Source organism: Manis pentadactyla, chromosome 3 (assembly GCF_030020395.1).
Source record: "Manis pentadactyla isolate mManPen7 chromosome 3, mManPen7.hap1, whole genome shotgun sequence".
Lineage (NCBI taxonomy): Eukaryota > Metazoa > Chordata > Mammalia > Pholidota > Manidae > Manis > Manis pentadactyla.
In genome coordinates, this window is record NC_080021.1 from 11,304,952 (window position 1) to 11,318,640 (window position 13,689).

The following is a 13,689-nucleotide window of genomic DNA, read 5'->3' on the forward strand; positions in this document are numbered from 1 at the left end:
AGCCACGGTCACTGCCATGACTATTATTAGTAGCAGCAGCTCGAGAGTCAGGCTGCCTGGGTGTGAACCCCAGCTCCGTGTCTGGCCATCACACAGCACCCAGGAGATGTAGCTGATATTAGTACCATGACTTTTATTATTTAAGCAATCAGAACATTCTAAGTGTTGGCAAAGGCTGAGCACTAAAACTAAGAAGAGTGTCAGGGGGCCTGGATTCTTGAGAAGACTGAAGCCAGCGAACGATAGTCAGGACACCCCTGGTGACCAGCCATTTCCTATCACAGGCACAAACCAAAGTGGGGGGGGGGGGCAGTGGTGTCATTATGGAGTGGGTTTCAGCCAGCTGTGGTAGGGCTTTCTCTTTTTTATTCTAAGCAGAAAGTAGGAATATAGGTTGTTATGGGCTGAATTGTGTCCTCCACAATTCATATGTTGACATCCTAGCCCCCAGTGTCTCAAAATTGGACTATATTTGGAGATGGGAGCTTTAAAGTGGTAATGAAGTTAAAATGAGGCCATGAGGGTGGGCGCTAACCAGTATGGCTGGTGTCCTGGGAAGAAGAGATTAAGACACACACACAGAAGAATGTGTGACGACACTGAAGACGCAGGGAGAAGACCACGTACCAGCCACGGAGAGCAGCCTCAGAAGAAACCAGCCCTGCGGACACCTTGATCTTGGACTTCCACACCCCAGAACTGTGAGCAAATTCATCTCTGTTGCTTAAGCCACCCAGTCTGTGGCACTTTTCTGGGCAACCTGAGCATACTAATTCTACAGCTAATTGAGTGAACAGATTTTTTCTCTCCAAATCACAGCCACTTGGAGGATGTGGTTCTGCAGGTTTGCTTATGCAGTTTCTCTGACCCATAAGGCAGTGAGTCGGGCTCCTCCTGCGGTGTCACGCCACCGTCCACGCCCACGGTGAACAGCCGTGTGCCATTGCTGTGCTTCTTGGCCGCAATCTGCCATCCCCTGACCCACAGCCCAGGCAGTCACCAGCTGCCTGTGCCCTTTTGGATGAAGACTAGAGAAGGTGTCCATTCAGATTCAGCCACACTTGAAGCTCAAGGCCGAAGACTGATCATGAATCAGGGACACTATCTTTCTCAGACTGAAGGTATGAAAAGCAGAGGAGGCGAGCTCAGAGTGCAGAGCAGGAAAGGCCCTAGAGGCGCCGGACCCTGGCTCTTCTGCTTTTACCTACGTGATCCCAAGCAAGACTTAACTCCTCTTTGTCTCATTTTCTTCATCTGTGCTAACTTCACAGGACTATCGCAAGGATTAAATCATTGAATTCATATGAAAGCACTTTATAAGCTTTAATGTTTCCTACAATGGCTATAGGGGATTCATTAACTCAGCATTTTCCTTGTACCAGACCCTGCATAGGCCATACATTATGTTGCAGGCATGCAAAAAATAATAATTGAATGCTTGAATGCACCAAGATGAATGGCCATGGGGTCTTTGCCCTTGTGGAGTCCCCGGGTAAAGGAAGAGATGGATATTAAAAGGAATGATGATGATGCAGGCAGCAAGGGCTACAGCTAGGGTTGCTTGGGGTCCTGCCACTGAATCTGGGGAAAATGGGCAACATGGAACCTAAGGTTTAGTGAAGGCAGGAGACAAGAATCAGCCTAGTTAAGGAGGCTAACTGCAGAGAAGGAAGCACGTGGTCCCTGTCAAGGGACAAACAGTGAGAATGAAAGCATTGAAGTATAAAACAGAAGAGTATCGGTCATTTGGCTTCTTCTAGAAGCATACCTAGAGACAAGGATTTGAGTGCAAGTAATTTACTTTGGAGGTGGTCCCAGGAAACCTGGGTAGGCAGGAGGGTGGTAAGGCAGGCAGAGAAGGGGAAGGAACCGATAAATGAGTCATTATCAGACCTGTTACCTCTGCGGCTGCCGGAGCTTATTCCTACTGGGAATTCAAGGAAATGGTGTAGCAAACATACCTCAAAGTTATCTGGCCCAAGGGGTGGAGGAGCTGAGGGCTATGTCCCAGTTCCCATCAGCAATTAGTTCATCGCGGCTCCTGAGGGGGCATTAGTTTCCTGGAGCCTTCTGCCTTCTGCTCCCAATGGCAGAGTGCCCTCTAGTGGCCGGAGAAAAACTCCACGCAAAGAAAGGTGAGGCTGACAGCTGGGCCTTGGGAGTCTTTCCCTAGGACACCTACAGCATCCGCTACAGTGTGTGCACAGAAGTACAGATGCTTCAGTGTGTCTAAAACACAAGGTCCAACACAGAGGATTGCCCGCAATGAGGCAGGCTGAAGAGACAGGTGGAGGGTAGGGCATGAATATATGAATATATGTCTTGCTCCTGTCTCTGAGTTTTATCCTGAGGGCAATGGTGGGTCATTGGAGGGTTTTAAGAATGGGAAAGGCATGGTCAATATTGTATCTTTAAAATGTCACTCTGGCTTCCATGTTTGGATGGGACAAGAATGGAGTCCAGGGAACCCTGTGGGAGGTGGTCACATTAGTGGACAAGGAGGAAAACAGGAAGGGCCCGATAAACAGCAATGGTAGGAGGGTTAGAAAAAAATATTTAGGAGACAAAAAGAAACTTAGCAAGACTTGGAAATTTGTCAAAACTGGACATGATGGGGAAGAAGGAAGCAAAAATGACCCTGAGTGTCTCTAACTTGGGTGACTTGGCAACACTGGTGCCACCAAGCATTAGTGCCACCAAGAGTCAGAGAATGAAGGAGCAGGAGCAGATGTAGGTGGAGAGAAGGTGCATTCAGGTGCAGTATTTATAATTTGAGGAATGTGAGGGAGACACAGTATAAGACATGGAAGCTTAAACCCAAAAAGAAGAACCGACTTGGACATAGGCTTTGAGAGATTGGAACACATGAACGCTGGTGAAAGGCTGAGTGAATGAGATGCCCAGGGAAATATGTAAACCATGCAGTAGGTTGAGGATAGAACCATAGCAATCACCAACATATAAGGTGGAACATAAGCCAAAAAAGGCATCCTTGAAGGGCCCCGGCATAAGGAAACTAACTCCTGAAGCATCAGAAGTCAAGAGACTCGTGATTCTTGAAAGCGATAACTACACCAATCTGCAGAGGTGTCCAGGAACATGAGAACTGATGTTGGTGTGGGAGTTCTCCACAGTGGCTGGCCGGCTGGCCGTCCTGGAGGCACCTCATCCCAGCCTGACATGTGAATGAATTTGAGAGAGTGGGAACCTGCAGTGGAGAAAACTAGTTTGAGAAGTTTGGATGAAGAGAAACTGGCTGGTAGCCACAAGTGTGTTATCCAGGGCACATTGTACTTTTCCTTCTAGGAAACACTTTGAGGTGAGGAGTAGGAGAAGAGAGAGAAATAAGACAGAAAAGATCACTGTGGGAAGAAGGTACTGAGGAAATTGGAAGGGAGTCAAGAGATTAGGTAGATGTGTTAACCTTCAGCAGAAGGAAAAGTGCATTTTCTGGAGCTGAGTAAAAGAGATGACAGTACGAGTGTGGACATGTGTGTGAGTATTGGGACAGAGGTCGGTGACTTGCCAACAGCCTGTTTTCTCAATGAAGTAAGAGACAGGGTCATGTACCAAGAGGAATCGAGTGGAGAGTGAAGGCCAGGAGTGGAGAAGGTTTGGGCTCCGATCAATGAGAGCAGAAGCAGCAACTGACCAAGCACTAGAGGACGGCAGTCGTAACTCTGGGCCGGCTGAGGCTGTGGACCAGGACTTGCAATGGTTCCAGTCCACGTGGTGACAGTGCTATGGTTACAGAGTTGCCCGGATGGTGTCAGAGACCCTGTCTCTGTGTGTCCCTGCGCACAGGGAGCATCCCTGCAGAACCTCACCTCTGATGACTGTCTCTGGCTCCCCCTGTATGTCTCTCTTTCCAGGAACTGTATTCCCAATCCTATGACGCCGTTGGGGTGATGTTCGCCTCCATCCCCGGGTTTGCAGACTTTTACTCTCAGACTGAAATGAACAACCAAGGAGTGGAATGCCTGCGCCTGCTGAATGAGATCATTGCTGACTTCGATGAGGTAAACCGAAGCCCCAGAAACTGACAGTCACAGATGGACATTATGTTATTCTTTGGAGCAATAACCACCTTTTTCACTTAACAGAATTCCAGGCTGCATTATAAATGCAGACGTGTGTTCTCTAACTTAATTATCACAATTACCACATGTGATAAATGCTATTGTTTCTTCATTTGGGGGATCAAGAACTTAAGCCTCAGAGAGGCCAGGTCATTTAACGCAATGGCAAACAGCTATCACCTGGCAAAGCCAGGGCTTGCCTGGAGGCCACCGCTCTCAGGCACTGGCACTGCAGGGACTGGGCACTGATGGAGGCATTTCTCCATCTGCTTAAAGTGCCAAAGGAAGCCATCAGTTATTAGCACTGGGACCCAAAACATGAAATAAACATACTCCAGATAGTACTTCCTTTAGGCTCCATGAGTCTAAAGAACACATAACACGGGGGGAAATACTAATGCTTTGCTGTGTTTACATCAGTGGACTTGGCAGGAGTGGGCCTTCTCCCCACCCCCAACTTGCATTAGAGCCCAGCGTCCATCCATTTACCTGAGCTGGAGAGCGGAAGAAACAGTTAATTGAGAAAATGCTAGGGAAGAAGCCACACAGCGCTGGGGGCTCAGCTAAGGCAAGCCTCCTCCTGCTGGTCCCCCACAGAGCTCAGGGACCTAAGTGGTACCCCAGAGTTGTTTCACAGTGATGCAAGGGGGCCAGTCTTCTGTGCACCGTGCTGGTGAGCCGTTGGCTATGGGCCTCCCCCATGGGGGGGTATGACCTCCCAGCAAGGAGGCTCCCATTGGCCCAGGGCTCTTCTCTGGGAACGGGTCCAGCAGTCTGCTGTCAACAGCCAATCATGGCCCCAAAAGGAGATGTGGGTGGGCCACCAACAGCATAGCTGTACCGCCTTGAACATGCCATCGCCCTAAACTCCCACACTGCGCCTGGCCCCTGAGTCCTGTGGGCTCCTTCTTACTGGCTCCCAGGCTGCCCCTTCTCACCATTGCTACTGCCTTTGTTTCACTTCTGGCCACATTATTTCTCACCTGGATGACAACCATCTCCTAACTGCCCTCACTCCTGCATTTCACCATCAGCAACCACCAAAAGCAGCAGTATTTTGTCACATCCCTTTAAAATCTAAAATCCATCAATGGCTCCACTTTGTGAACGCCTTGAGGTCACCTGAGGCTTTGCACTTCAATTGTCCCTGTGCCCTGTCCAGCCTCAGCTCCAGCTGCACGCCACCTGCCCCATCATCTCGCTGCTTACAAGCTATCAAGCCCACCGGCTATGCCGCACCCTGTTCTCCCCAAAGAAGTGCTCACTAGCATGTTTTAAATTGTAATAAATAAATTTGCACTGAATTTGCATGTCAGGGCCTCAAGTGTAGACAGGCTTCCAAAACCAGACAGCACCCCTAGAGGTAGAGTTGGGTGTTTGCAGAGGAAAGTTGGAGAGGCTGAGAGCCAGGCGGGCAGAAAGGGGAGGAAGTAGAAGAGGATGAGGGAAGAGGAAATAGTCAGCAGGGGAAGCCCTCCCCCAGCTCGCCAGCTCTAAGCCATGCAGCTTCCCCCCGGGCCCCTGGGTCTCCCGGACAAGCCTTTTCTTTGTATCGGGAGAGCCTTCCAGGCTCTGCCCTGGCTTATCTCCAGCCGGCGCCCTGGTGCTGCTTTAGCAGCGATGCCCTCTTCCTGCCCGTGTCACGGCACAGGACCCAAGGAGCAAGGGAAGTCCGTTCTCGGCTCAGAGGAAGACCGCCCACCGCGCAGAGCACAGGCCGCAGTGCTGGGTCTGCAGCAGCCGTGCCGGGGCCTCACCCCACCACCTCCTCCTCGCGGAAGGCCGATGGGTCCTCCACATCTTGGGGCTCCAAGTGTACCAGCGATTTAATAAACGGGCTAATGAGGAACTGCATTATGCCCCCAGGCGCTTTTAGCTATATAGTGGATAAATGTGCTGCATGGAGGTTAAATGAAATAATGAGGCCTCTTGCTGCCTCCTAATGGACTTCTGAGGAGGCAGCTCTGAAACTGGCCCTCAGCCAAGTAGTTCCAAGAGCAGAGAGGAGGAAAGAGATGCCCCTCCCGCAGGAAGCTGGGGCAGTGCCCTTGTAGGGAGGCGGGGGGAGGGAGCTGGGCCACCGGAGGCATGGCGAGATCTCTGAGCTAAGGAAACCCAAGCTGCTTAGCGTGTGTGACGGCGAGTATCAGCCATGACCCCGGGCTGAGGACGTGGACGTGGGGGCTGCTCCAGCCACTCTCTGCCGGGGGTGTGGTTTGCAGAATCTCAGCCAGGGCAGAACAGGGGCTTCACTTAAACCCAAAAAATAAAACTCGTGAAAAAAGGCTGCCTCAGCTGTGGATCAAGCAGCACACACACGCACACACACACTAGAGTGAATTACAGGAGCACCTGTATTTTCCATGGTTCCCAGAAGAGTTTCTCTCCAGCTGGAATTTTTGTCAAGTTTTCTTAGCTCCTTACTAATTTTGAGAGGATACCTATAGCAAGAAGTGGATAGAAAGTGCACCCCATCCTCTTGGTCTGACCCATCTGTCTGCCGCCCAACCCCCATGGCCTAGTGCCTGAGGATGTTACAATCTTAGAGAGGCAAGGAGTTGGAGAGCAAGAAGTTGCCTCTGAATACCCACCAACCCAGGAAAACAAGAGGTGAGCGTCTGTACTGGAAGCCAAGGAGGCTGAGTTTCGAACCTAGCTCCTCCAGTCGGGGCTGGCTTCATGGATGCGGGATGTGCAGAGACGGAGGCAGAATCTAGACACGTTTCAGAGTGGGACCAAGATGGCAGATTAGATGTGAGTGATAAGGTTTTTATACACAACAGCTGGAGAAATGGAGACCCTGTGCATCATGACAGCCAGTGAGTAGAGGGGGCCAAGGGCGTAGCTTTGGAGATGCCTGTTGGACCTGTAATGGGGATGTCGTTTAGCAACTGTGCAGCCGAGTCTGAAGGTCGAGGGAGGTCGCATTCATGTGAGTGTCTCCAGCAAAGACACTGCGTCAAAGCCTTGAGACAACGTGAGATGGCGAGGCAGTGAGTTCAGGTGGCCAAGAGGTCCAGGCCTGAGCCCTGGGGCCACCCACATTGTGAGAGAAGATGAGAAGGAAGGAGCAAAGGGGACTGGTGGGTGCCAGTGACGTAGAAATAAAACCGCTAGTGGACAGGTGTCCTGGTCAGCTGGGTCCGACGCTGCCAAGGGCCCAAGCCGGGCGAGGCCCAAGGCCTGGCCAGTGGACGGGCCGTGGGGACTCACTGGTGGCCTGGACAAGAGCAGTCTCAGTGGGGTGGCGAGCCACTCTGCAGTGGGTTTAGGAAAGGTCAGGGAAGAGGAAATTGGAGGCAGTAAGCAGAGACAACGCTTTGAGAAGTTACAACAAAAGGAAGCAGACCGGTGCAGAGAAGAGTGGTGTGCGCAGGACGTGTTTCAGATGAGAAAGCAGCAGCAGGCCTCCTAGTTCTGTGGACCTCCCGCGCACCCGCCCCAGCCTCCGAGCCCCGGGCGTAGTGTCTGCTCTGTCACGCTCCTCCCGGCCCTCCCCCACCCCAGCCTCGGACACACACACACTCATTCACCCGCCACAGGGAAACCCCTCCTCACCCCTGAGAAACGAAATCGGGAATCACTGACGCAGGGGAGTCTCCCCAGATCCTCCAGATTTTATCCAAACGGGCCACTCTCCTCATTCCTACGCCCTGTGTGTGTCCATCATAAATTTTTACTGAAATTGAAGTAGGGTGTGTTTTGCATGGTTGTTTATTTAGCATCTGATGCCACTGCCTGGATGGCTAGCTCCGCGATGGCTGGGCCCGCGTATCAGAAACAGTAGAAGCTCAGTGAATCGTTGCTGCAGTGATTTACTACAGCGGCCACAACAGATTACCACCAAGCTGGTGGCTTGAAACAGCATAAATTTATCGTCTTGCAGTTTGGAGGTCAGAAGCCCAAACTGGGTCTCACAAGACTAAGTCAAGGTGTCAACAGGTCTGTGTTCCTTCTGGGGCTCCCAGGGAAAGTCCATTTCTTTGCCTTTTCCAGCTTCTAAAGGCCACCTGCACTCCTCGGCTTGTGGCCCCCTTCCTCTGCCTTTAAAGCCAGCAATCACATTGCTTTCTGCCATCACATCTCCTCTCAGTCTCCTGCCTTCTTTCACTTACAAGGACCCTTGTAATTATGTCAAGCCTACCCAGATAATTTCCCCAACTCAAGGTCATCAGCCTAATGACATCTGCAGAGTCCTTTTTGCTGTGGTTCCAGGACTAGGACACGGGCACCTTCGGGAAGGAGGAGGGACGGCCTTAGAGCTCTATAACTGCAGCTGCTAAATAAGAGACAGGCGTTTCTCTTCCTTGGCGTTAAAGTCCACCCTCCAGTAAGGATGGAGCAAATGTCAAGGATTCTTCCACTCAATCCTTTGTTCATCCCTACTATGTGCAAGGCTCTCTCTAGGTGCTGAGTAGAAAACATGACAGGCAAAAATGCCTGCCACCAGGAATTTTACATTCCAGTGGGAAAGATAAAAACAGATTAGCAAAATCAGGGATAAATGCTCTGGAGAGAAGATAAAACAGGGAAGGAAGATAATATGTGAATGTGGAGATGAGATCTCTATTCAGGTTTGAATGGCGTATCAGCAACGCCCCACACAGATGATATTTGAGGGGCAAGGAAAGGTGGGTTATTGCAGCACCATAACCAGGTGTACAGACACGGTGGCGTCGATCAGGGTGCCGGTAGGGGAGGGCTAAGGTTCCAAATACATGTTGAAGGTAAAGCCAAAAGATTTGCCGATGGACTGGGGAACATTTATGATTTCTTCTTTAAACTAATATAACAGATTTGTGTATTTCAAAAATTCATAGAAACAGATCTGCCCCTTAAAGAATATCTGGTCACACCATCCTGGTGCCTGGTACTTAGCAGGTGCTCAGTTAATAGATGTTGGCTGCCAGATGCCTGATTCTCAGAGGAAAGTAGTTCGCGAAGGACGCTAAGCCAGTCAGAGGTAGATCCTCCATGTGAACCAGGGGCCTGTTTTGGGGAGCCCAGCCCCACACCTTTGCCTGGATCTGTTTCAGCTGCTCAGCGAAGACCGGTTTCAAGACATTGAAAAGATTAAGACCATCGGCAGCACGTACATGGCAGTGTCAGGCCTGTCACCTGAAAAACAGGTAAAGGAGCTCTTTAGACCCGGCCACAACCTACGGCTGGAGCCACTGAAGGCAGTGGGGCTCGGGGACTGAGGGAGAAAGTCTGACGAACTGGATTTCTAGTTGTGTGATACATGTTTGCTCCCGAGGCCAGCAGGGTCTACTGGGTGAAACCATGCTTCTTTATGAGTGAGAAACTTCTGGGCCCGTCCTAAACCACACTGCTCACTTGATGAGCAAAATCAGGCCGAAAAAAGACCTTGTTTATGATTTGGTTGTGGACGTTACTCAACCCCTGATAACTGGCCTGTGTTCGTATCCTCACTTTTGTCTTCCCCTCCAAATCGGAAGAGCTCCTGCTCTTCTGCGTGTCGGCTGCGTGCCGGGAGCTCGTGTTAAGTGGGAGCACTACATCTGCTTTTCAGGGTTAGTGGACGAATCACCTGAGATAGCACCCTGTTCCCCTCCAAAGCCTTGCCCTGAGCAGACCCTCCATAAATGTTGCATGGACATGAGCCACGTTACAGGGAGAGGGAATCCCCTTTCCTTTTTTACATCCTTCCTTTGCTCGCTTTCCAACTAAAAACCTAAAAATATTCCAAAAGCAACTATCTGGGAAGAACCCCCTGCTAGTGACTGGGTGCACGTGCATGGCACTCTGTGGCTGGCATCCACTAAGCACAGCCCGTGTGCCCAGTCTGGCCCACCATCTGTTTGTGGAAATCAAAGTCCATTGGAACACAGCCACACCCATTCCTTTATACTTTGCGTATGGCTCCTTTCCAGTTAAAATGGCAATGCTGAGTAGTCATGACAAGCAGATGCCCCACAAAGCCTAAAATATTTGCTGTGTGGCCCTTTCCTGAAACCATTTGTCAGCCTCCACCCCGCAGGGGCACAAAGCCGTTCTTTCACAGACTGGATCTCATTCAAGCCTGTAGGAGGCAGGACGCGTGTGTTTATTCCACTGTAGAGATGAGGGCAGCGAGGCTCAGAGAAGCACAGAAGCTACTCCGTGTCTTCCTCAGGAGTTCCGTGAGCAACTTTGCGGAGCACCCCTTAAACAGACACTCTGGGTACTTCAAAGGAAATAGACACGGACACTAGACTGGAAAAGGTACCCGCACACACACACACACTCACATGCACGCACGCACCCTAGTGAGCATAGCTGGGAATTGGTGATGTATGGACCTGATTAGACAGGAGTGGATGTGAAGAAAGGAATATGTGAGCCACACTTGTCAGACTCGTTTAAGCAAATCTCCTGCTCTCCCACGTTCCTGGGACACTGGTGACACTCGGGTGGGGTTAGGCCGCAGGGCAGGCCCCTGCTGTGGAAATGTCCGTGTTTGCTACATAGCATGACTTCTTCTCGCCTTCGCCCCAGGAATGTGAGGACAAGTGGGAACATCTGTGCGCCCTGGCCGACTTCTCTCTCGCCCTGACTGAAAGCATACAGGAGATCAACAAGCATTCCTTCAACAATTTCGAACTCCGGATCGGTGAGTGGCTGGGGGAGGCGTGGTGAGTGGGGAGCCACCCAGCTGGCTGGCCTTGCCCCTCAGATGCTCCTGGGCATCCAGCCAGGCAAGCTCTTTCCTACCAAATGCAGCAGGCTTGGTGTGACCTTCACGTGGACAGGGACAGGGTCAGCTCGGGCTGCTCTGGGCTTCCTCTCACTCACAGGGCTGGAAGCCAGGGAAGGATGCTGGCCGTGTGCAGCAATACCAGCCAGTGCCAGACCATAGCTGCTGTCCTCCAGCATATTGCCCAGCACCACCCACACGCAAGGCCAGGCTCAGAGAGGTGGCTGACTAGTCAGTCATCTTGCTACAGACCAAGGCTGACAGTTCGTGGTTCTGGATAATGCCTTCAGGCAGAAGCAGGCTTCCACTGCCGGGGCTGTCACACACTGTGCTGAGCAGGGATAGGCAGAGAGCCTCTAGCTCTTCACTTGGCCACGCCGCTCACCCTTCCTGTGAGCTCAGGGACACCCTTGTGCAACACACCAGTCATAGCGTATGGATCATAATCCCTTGTCATTGGTATCTCTGCCGAGCCTCGGGACCTCCAAGTGCACAGTCTGAAAGCCCCTGTCCTAGTCCATATTCTCACGGTACAGATGGTGAACTCAGGCCCAGAGAAGGGGAGTGATCGCTTAGGGTCACACAGCCAGAGTCCCTCTGGCAGGAGCTCCAGGAGTTCCTGACTGAGGCCAGTGACATTCTGGTGCCAGGGTGAAGTCTAAAACAGGTTTTGCTGCTGCAGTCTTCATGTTTTAGATATCGTCTGGCTGGTATACCATTTTACTTCATTTGTTTTTCTTAGCAGCTTTCAAGAAAAAAGGGCAAGAAATACTAATATCTGACTTGCCAGATCTAAGGAACACTGTATGCCTTTGTTGACTCTAATAAAATAAGTTATATTGTATGTTTTTGATCTATGGAGGGGAAGTTCAGGGTTTGTTCCTGCATCCTCCATGGACTCTACACATCTTTTCTGAAATCACTGACTACACCATTGAATGGAGAATAAAAAGCAGAACTTTAACACTGACAGAGGTGGAGTCTACGTAAAAAAAAAAGTAGAAAGTAAGTTCCCCGAGGGCCAGGGTTATGTCTCTCCTTTCCTACCATTTCTCCAGCTCCTGGAATGATGCTGGTACACAGCAGGTGCCTACTCGATGTCTGCAGAATGAATAAGAATTCTAGCCTATTAGGAAGAGACGTACATGCCCACTAACATGTTTGGTAACATGCTATTATTCCTAGAAAAGAAATCTGTGCCTCATAAAGGAGGAGGCATGCGAACTGTCTTAAAAAGCATTTGCCCAGGAAGCTAAGGGATGGGGAGGGGATCGTAGTTCAAGTCAGAAAGGGGGAACAGAGGCACAAAGGTGGGAATGGACTGGGGGCTGTGGGGAGCCTAGCAAATCCATATGGATACAGTGCAAAGGTAAGGGAGAGGGTGGTGGCAAACGAGGCTGGCAAATGAGGCAAGAGGCAGGTCTCAGTGCCCTTGACTGTGCCTCTGAGGGGCAGAGGCTTTAGCCGACAGGTAGAAGCGGCTGGCAGGCATTGCAGTGGCCTGTGCCCTGATCAGATGTCATCAGAAACAGCCACCCGCCCGGAAGCAGTGGAGGGTCTGCAGAGGACAGGGGAACAGGGAGGCCATCAGGAGGGTGTTGCCGCGGACCAGGGAAACGGTGCTCAAGACCTGGAGTACGACAGAGGGGGAAGGTCTGCGTGAGCCCTGGAGGCCGTACCTGCAGGCGCGGGAGGAGACCCCAGCGTCCCGGCTCCTGGCCCAGAGCTCTGTCTGTCCTGTGGGCTGAGAAATGTCCCCACATCCATGTTGGAATAAGAGCTGTTTTCTCTGGAGCACCAACCGCTTGTCAGGTGCTAATCCCATAGCTTTACTCGTATTACCTCGTCTCATCCCGTTTTATTATTTCTACTTCAGGGATTGAAAAGTGAGGTCCGTGGAGGTTTAGGTAACCAGCCCAGGTCACACATCTCACAGGTGACTGAGGATACGCCCCTGCAGTTCATCTGCAGGGACCGCACCCCAGGCCGGGTGCAGCCGCCTGGGCGGTGTGCCCCCTCTCTCATCTCTTGTTCCTCTGGTTCCCTCGCAGGCATCAGCCACGGCTCGGTGGTAGCTGGTGTTATCGGCGCTAAGAAACCACAGTATGACATTTGGGGCAAAACCGTGAACCTGGCAAGTCGAATGGACAGCACAGGGGTCAGCGGCCGGATCCAGGTCCCCGAGGAGACCTATCTCATCCTGAAGGACCAGGGCTTTGCCTTCGACTACCGAGGCGAGATCTACGTGAAGGGCATCAGTGAACAGGAAGGAAAAATCAAAACGTACTTTCTCCTGGGAAGAGTCCAGCCCAACCCATTCATCCTGCCCCCCAGAAGACTGCCCGGGCAGTACTCCTTGGCTGCCGTCGTCCTGGGCCTTGTTCAGTCCCTCAGCAGGCAAAGGCAGAAGCGGCTGCTCAACGAGAACAGCAACACGGGGATCATCAAGGGCCATTACGGCCGCCGGACTTTGCTGACACCCAGCGGGCCGGAGCCGGGGGCCCAGGCTGAAGGACCCGACAAGTCCGATTTGCCATAAAAGCATTTCCTTTGGGTTTCTTTTTTTTGTATTTCTTTTATATATAAAATAAATATACTAATAAAAAGTTTAATTTTTTTTAGAACAAGGCTGGTTTCGTTGGTTGTTGCAAGCACTAGATCAAAGACATGACTTGAATTTCTCTTCAGTCACAAACATTTAGTGATCATCTCCTATGCACAAGGTTCATGGGAAAGCAAAGATGAGTAAGACCCAGCCCCTGACCTTGAGAGGCTCACAAACGAGTCTGAAAGAGGAACACGGAAACAGAGACTCAGTACAATTGGATAATCAGGGACTGCCATTTGTTGGGTGCTCATCACATGCCAGACCAGGTACAAACTCTTTAGATAATGGCCCGTGCAACCCTCACG

At 51.2% G+C, this 13,689-nt stretch overlaps 1 protein-coding gene across 3 annotated transcripts in view; it reads left to right on the forward strand.

Annotated features, from left to right (window-relative positions):
• ADCY8 (adenylate cyclase 8) overlaps window positions 1-13,383 on the forward strand; it is a 225,266-nt gene extending 211,883 nt beyond the window's left edge. For all 3 annotated transcript variants that reach the window (XM_036890545.2, XM_036890546.2, XM_036890547.2), the window contains 4 exons: window positions 3,873-4,019; window positions 9,116-9,208; window positions 10,578-10,692; window positions 12,828-13,383. In XM_036890545.2, coding sequence (XP_036746440.2) covers window positions 3,873-4,019; window positions 9,116-9,208; window positions 10,578-10,692; window positions 12,828-13,315 — 843 coding nt within the window. In that variant the 3' untranslated portion in view covers window positions 13,316-13,383. The remainder of the gene's footprint in view (window positions 1-3,872; window positions 4,020-9,115; window positions 9,209-10,577; window positions 10,693-12,827) is intronic.
• Window positions 13,384-13,689: the final 306 nt, after the last annotated feature.